At 28.4% G+C, this 7,455-nt stretch overlaps 1 protein-coding gene across 1 annotated transcript; it reads right to left on the minus strand.

Moving 5' to 3' along the window:
• Positions 1-1,635: 1,635 nt before the first annotated feature.
• On the minus strand, positions 1,636-7,046 carry LOC113369734 (piezo-type mechanosensitive ion channel component 2-like; the record flags this gene model as incomplete). Its single annotated transcript, XM_026610297.1, has 7 exons — positions 6,865-7,046; positions 6,553-6,805; positions 6,241-6,490; positions 4,270-4,426; positions 3,982-4,140; positions 1,820-1,940; positions 1,636-1,745 (listed from the first exon to the last, which is right to left on the minus strand). Coding segments are annotated over exons 2-7 (1,035 nt in total), but the record flags the coding sequence as incomplete, so codon positions are not given.
• Between the last annotated feature and the right edge of the window lie 409 nt (positions 7,047-7,455).

Below are 7,455 nucleotides of genomic sequence, written 5' to 3' on the forward strand. Positions count from 1 at the left end.
GTTTCAAATTATCAAGTTTGAAACAGTTAAACGTCTATATCTCGAAAAATATTCAACATAGGGTCATGATGTGTATGAATGAAATATTCGCATTTAAAATATGTATCTGCAGGTGCAAAAATTTTTATGATAGCTCTAACCGTTCCCGAGATATTCGCTAAAAACCATTCGCTCCTTTTCACATATTAAAAATGCGTTTTTCTCGAAAACTATTTGAAGTGCGATCGAAATTTTTTAATAGCATTTTCCTTATGTCATAAGGTATCAACGTTGTGAAAATCATCAAAATCGGAAACAAAAAATTTTCATCCAAAATCGGAATCCAAAACGTGATGCTAGCATCATGCTATAAATTCAGTTTTTTCTTATTTACTCGGCAACCGTTGAGAATATTAAAATGCAGTTTTTTTCACGTTATTCTAGCCCACAAGACAATTCGAATGACGTCTAATTGAAGCTTCTACGTGCCCGGGAAGTCGGTGAAAAATTAAAAAAACTAACAAATTTTTCGTCCATTTTTTGGGCATTTTTACTCGTGAAATCTTTAAGCGCCCATAACTTTTGAACGAATCATGATAGGACATTGATGTTTTCGGATGAAATATTCTAAATCAAAAGATCTTTAACCCAGTATAAGAGTTTTTAAAATACCTCTCACCGTTCGCGAGATATAGCCCAAAAACTGTTTCAAATTATCAAGTTTGAAACAGTTAAACGTCTATATCTCGAAAAATATTCAACATAGGGTCATGATGTGTATGAATGAAATATTCGCATTTAAAATATGTATCTGCAGGTGCAAAAATTTTTATGATAGCTCTAACCGTTCCCGAGATATTCGCTAAAAACCATTCTGGTACATTTATACATACGCAGTTCGGACGCATTTGGGACTTCGAAAATATTATTTTGATCTTTTCAAGTATCAGGAGCACACGCGCCCTCAAGATATAATGCCTGTGAGAGCGTTTCTAGTTGTTTACATAAATATATATTAGAACGTCATTCTCATTTGTTCCTTGCAGATGTTCAGTTTACTTTCATCTCACAAATATATGTTATAGAGAACCATTATTAAAGTAGCAATATGTTAAGTATATCAGATCCTAAATTGAAGTCAGTTAGTAATAAGTTTAAAACCAAATTTTACGTTGATATAACAGTTATTAATTAAATAAAAGAAAAGTTCAAAATTTCGTTTGATATGTGCATTTTGCAAAGAAAAATTTGCTGTAAGTGAATTAAGCCAAAATCGTAACTGAATAATTTCACACCATTTGTCAGAAATCAACTTATATGCTAAAATAATATATAATTAGAATTATAATATCAAAAAAAAAAAAATCCAGTTTTGTGTGCCTTTATGTTTTTGTAATTTTGCATTTTCCTTATGTCATAAGGACAAATAAAATAAATCATCAAAATAAAATTTTATTTTCTTCAGCATTTAATAAAAAATTTGGGACTTTTTTTTGGTTTTTGTCAAGTTACTCACAAATATCAACGTACAGCACCCCTTCTAAGTTAGACAGGGAGAAACTAGATAAAATTTACTACGATTACATACCAACAGTTATATACATTCCGATATAAAAGTAAATAAAAATTTAATAAAAATATTTTTTGTGTACATACCATCATGATGATATTCGTGAAGATATAGGAAGACATTATTATAACTTGAAATATTGACACAATGGCAAGAATGATTTGTTCCAACAAAGTTCCATCTTCTTCCACAGTTTCTGAAGGTAAAACAAAAACAAAATTATTAACAATTTCTATTTAAAATCTAGTAATTAATAAATTAAATTTTTACCATTCATGTCCTGCATTTGTATATTTTCTTCAGGAACCTCACTATTTGTGGTTCCAACTGCTTCTTGAGTTGTAGAAGTCTGTTTCATGTATCTTCTACCAGGACTTACACCTCTTATTAACTAAATAAATAAGATAGTATTAAAAATTTATTTGGATATATTTACGTTTTTATTAATAATTATATAACAATTAAAAATTAAATAACTATTTGTCTCAATTTGTTAATACCAAGAAAAGTGCAGACAAATTATTTACAATTTGCAGAATAACGAGAATTTTATAAATATTAAATTTAAAAACAAAAATTACTTCAAGTAGTAACAAATATATAAGTATGTTTTAATTTTAATTACATAAATTTAAAAAACGTATTATTTTAATTATTTTAAAGAAACCATTTCCATCGACTAGAAAACATTATTTTTACGTGTGCAGAAATAAATAAATATCGTTCAGAATTTCAGAATTATTGCTTTTTTTGATTATTTTTTAGAGTTTTTTTTGTGTGAAGATTTTAAAAATATAAGAATCTTACAATATTATTATTATATTATTAATTTAGAAATTTACTTATAAAAGTTTATTTTACTAATTGTTATAATAAATTAATTTTGTTCAGAATTCTGGAATAGTTTCTTCTTTTCATTATTTTTTTAGAGATTTTTTGTGTAAAGATTTTAAGCAAACAAGAATATTTTATCAAAATTTATACTTTAGAAAATTACTTATAAAAAAATATTTTTACTTATTATAATAAATTATTTTCGTTTAGAATTTTAGAATTATTGCTTGGTTTAGTAATTTTTTTAGAGATGTTTTGTGTTATGATTTTGAAAATATAAGAACCTTATAATATTATTTATAATTTAGAAATCTATTTATAAAAATTTATATTTATTTATTGTTATAGTAAATTAATTTATTTTAGAATTTTCTTAGAGACTCTTTGCTAAAAGATTTATAAATTAGAAATAAATTTAGAAATATTTATTATTTTAGTAGTAATAAATAAATTTTGTTTAGAACTATAAAATTATTGCTACTTTTAATAATTTTTTTTAATGATTTTTGGCATAATGATTCATAATTATAAATATGAGAACATTTATATTCATTATTTAAAACTTAAAAATAAACTTAAACATTTTACTTTTATTGTAATAAATTATTCATAGAATTCTAAAATTATTGCTTTTTTTAAACGATTTTTAGGGACTTTGAACAAAAAAATATTACACATATTAAACAATCATAATTATTATTTATAATTCCATAAGTTAGTACTTTAACACTAAACATAATTTTTAATTTATTTTATTAAAATCTGCAACTATATAAAAGCCTATCAAATAACATTTTTATACCAAAAGATTTGAATAAAAAATAATATAGCAGTAATATATATTTAGTATGTAAAAATTTTAATAATATATATTTTTAAAAATTTTAAAGCATTTACAAAATATGATTTAATTCGAAAATATAAAATAAGAATAAAAAAATATATAAAATTCTTGAAAAATATAATATTTTCGTTAGATATATTTTTGTACTCCAAATATATATTTGAAAAAAAAATAAAAAGCCTAATAAATTTTTAGTATATTACATACTCACAAGGTACTATTAAATTTAAAAATTACTTCAAATAAATTAATAACAAATATATTATTTTTGAAATATATAAAATCCACCACCTATGTAGAAAAATGAATATAAAATTCTACAGGTGCAAAAGAAGATGCAGTGCAGTAAACAAAAACCAATTATTAATGAAAATACGTAAAAAATCTTGAATAAAAATTCACCATGTATATTAATATATTAAAACTAAAAAAAAATAGAAATATGTTATACAAAAATGATACGTACAGGCGTCGTTTCGTTCATCTTTCGACGTGCTTTATTTGTTCTATTTTGAACCTAAAACAAATTAAAACAAAAACAAATAAAAGCAGGAAAATTTTGTGGTTAGTACTGCAAAATTAGTAAAAACATACATAAAACAATGATAGAAAAATAAAGTGTGATACAAATATTTTTGGCCGGATCAGCAAAAAATTACTTAAGACAGGTGTCGACATCTATCGAAGCGGCGTGTAATCACAACAAAAAGCGCAAAGAATTTAGTTAAAATTTTGAAAAATTTGAATAATCTACTCGTAATTTTGTAGTGGCCGTTCTCCATTTATCAGTGGTAGTTTTAGCAGAATCAGAGGTCGATCGCACCAGTTTGGCCCTGGACAAACGTGCAGAAACTTGACGCGTCAAAGAGCCGCTAAAACTTCCAGCGTCAAGTTTTGATAATTTTCTTTCCCTCTACAGAATAATAATCCGAGACCATAGAGCAGCATGGGAATAAATGATTATGATAAAAAAAACTACTCGAAAACCAGAATTATTGAATCCAAAAAAATCTACTTAAGGTGAATGTTTGAAGTTACTAACCTGTGGTTTGAGCAAAACTTTTGTTTCTAAAATCATGGTGTAGTATAAAAGATACAAGGCTACTGGGTTTACAAACGATGCCCATTCTACATCCAAAATTGTTATTATACGAGGATTTTGGCAGTTCCACGTAAACAGTTGTGTGATACCAAAATATCTGGGGAATAAAAAACAAAACGTTGGCAAAGGTACTTAAAATAAACCACATAGTAAATAACATAAACTTAGTTTGGGGGTATTCTAGTGTAGAAATTCCGAAAAATCGATTTTTTTATTTCATATTTTCAAAGCTTAACTATCTAAGAATATGGGTACGAGAAGGTTTTTGAAAATTTGAATTATTTTCGGAGATATAGGCATTTTACTGACTCGGTCTCCATACTGGTTTGGCCTCACGCAAAACTTTAAATGCGTTTTTCCCAGAACAGACTTTTTCAGTACTGTTGACACGATTTCTCGAGTTCTACTCGACCGATTCACTTGAAATGTTCAGAGAGTCTTGTTTATAGACCTATCTGTAGCCCGAACTAGCATCATCCCCAAATTACAATTTTTACTATTTTTAAAAAAATTGAGAAACTCAAAAAACAGTAAAAAAACACTTTTTTCAAACAGTCGCCAATTTGCGAAAAAAAATTTTTACTCATCGCTAGTTTGGGCGATTACGACATCATTGTAGATTAATAATCTTTTTAACTAAAAATGAAAATTTTTGCATTTCTCGACGTTTTGAAGGTTTCTGAACATTTTACTGGCATACCTCAGATAAAATGGATGTGTGTATTTGTGTGTTTTGTATGTCCGAAGTTTTTCGTCCACGTTTTCGGGCGCACGGATCAACCGATTTGAATGGTTCAAAAAACGTTCGATTCCTATTGATAGGGCAATGTGTTGATTAGTTTTTGGCAAAGACAGGTCCAGCCGTTACGGAGATAGGGAGCAAAGAGTGCAAAAAATACAAATCGAGTTTTTGAGAGAACGGAGCATCCGATTTGAATGATCTAAAAAACATTCAATTTGTAATGATTGGGGAAAGAGGTGATTAGTTTTTGGCAAAGACAGGTCCCGCCATTTCGAAGATACAGAGCTAAAATGTGCAAAAAATGGCAGTTTTTGAGTGAACTAAGCGTCCGATTTGAATGATCTAAAAAACCTTCTGCTAGTATTGACAAAACAATTGCTTTTGAGGATAAAAAATTATGACATCTTCTTAATATTTTCCATAAAATATTTTTGTGATTTTGGATTAAAAATTCAAAAATTACACGCACAGTCTAAGCGCCACTCTGGTACAAATGTTTACCCAAGTGCGTTTAGACAGTTTATGTCGGAGCACTTTTTCAATTTTGTGAATTGAATTGAAAAATGTGAAAATGCCGCCAAGCTAAGCACAGTATAAGTGAAAATGTCGCACAGAATTATTTGGAAATGCGTTTAGACTGTGACTATACGGGAGCACTTTTTCAATTTTGTGTAAATTAGGCAACTACTTTTTTTGAAATTGAATTCGAAATGAAATGACGATTGTTAATGTAATAATTGATTTATGATTTACATTTGATTTGCTCAGATACAACAAGATAGCAAAAATAATGAAAGTTACAGTATTTGTAATAATATATTTGAAAACGTTTAAAATTTCTCGAATATTTCATTACGGTACGGGAAGTTCCAGCAATTTGCCTTAAGGCACGATGCCATACACCTCACTAGTTATTTCTTTTATTTCGGAGGGCTGAAATCATGTCAAGACTTAGGTGAAAATTTTTTGAGACCCCCCACTTCGCCAGTTCCTTAAATTTTCAACTTTTTGTTTTTTTAATTTTTGTTTTGTATTTTAATAGTATTAATAAACAAGTGGTAAAAAATGGATAGTAAAAATATTCATTGCTTTCTTCTAAAAATGACCTAAAATTCATCGCTCTACACTAGAATACCCCCTTAAAATAAACCATATATTAGTTTTAGTACCTGGTCCATTTTACTGAAGGCGGTAGCAAATCTTGAAACATTTGCAATTGATACAAATAAAGTACTACAATATGAACTATGAGTAAAGGTGCTACGAAAAGGCGGCAACTTAAAGCAAATTTGCGTCCTAAACTTCGGCAACATGACCACCAAGTCGCCGATGCCAAAAATGTTAAAAAATAAACACTGTTGGGAATGGAAGGCCGCATAGAACCAGCTATGCACAGGAATGCTAAGAGCATATATTTACCTATAAAAAATAAATTGTAAACCTTGATAGAATGAGTTTTATTTACTTGGTTATCATTTTACCTAGTTGTGCCAAAAATCTCTTAATTTTCTCATTACTTTTCCCACTGTGCATATCACTATGAAGACTGGCGCCGATGCCAATTTCGGCAGTGGCGGCACCATCACCACTACCCCTATCAGCACCAGTTTCAGCATCCAAGGGCAACAAAGGGTTAGTATCAGCTGGTCCTTGTTTGCTCAATTTTACCACACTCAGGTACATCAAAAAACATCCCACGAAGGTCAAGACTTCTGGCATCACCCATCGCACTATCTGGAAAAAAATTAATTTAGACAAATATTTTGTAATGATAAATTTTAAATTCTACTTACCTCTCTGGCGTATAAATCATTCAATCTAACGAAACCGATTTGCCTAAGAATGAACTCTATATTACTACAATTTGTTAAAAATGCTCCATATGGTGCCAAGCATATTAATGTTATGTGGAAGACTACGTGGGCGATGGCTGTTAAAAAAGCGAGGACTAGAAGAATTTTCCAAAATTTTCCTGTGATTTCTGAAAAAAAAACAACAACAATACAATGAGCAAAAAATTTTTTTTCCAAAAATTTTCGAAATATTGAGAAAAGGTTGCCTAAGTCGTACCACCGGATAAAATTCATCTGTTATTTATAAGTGGCATTATCTGGTACTGTCAAATTGTACTAATTATAAATGAATAAATAAATTTTAACAATTTGAAAGTAAGGCAATTTGTGCAGCTGTATGAATTTTTTTCTTGCCAATGCTTACATGTAATATATATTCGATAAATGCTTAGACATATTTAAATGGTAGAATTTGTTGAAGTCCTGTGATTAGTATTAATTTCAAACTTCAAAGATTCGTATCGGTTTAATGGAGAGAGTTTAACAATATTGCAAAGTTTTTGTTCAAGTTGGAAACATCAACTTTTACTA

Source organism: Ctenocephalides felis, unplaced genomic scaffold (assembly GCF_003426905.1).
Source record: "Ctenocephalides felis isolate EL2017-DRISC unplaced genomic scaffold, ASM342690v1 CF-g0.4_SCAFFOLD_01472, whole genome shotgun sequence".
NCBI lineage: Eukaryota > Metazoa > Arthropoda > Insecta > Siphonaptera > Pulicidae > Ctenocephalides > Ctenocephalides felis.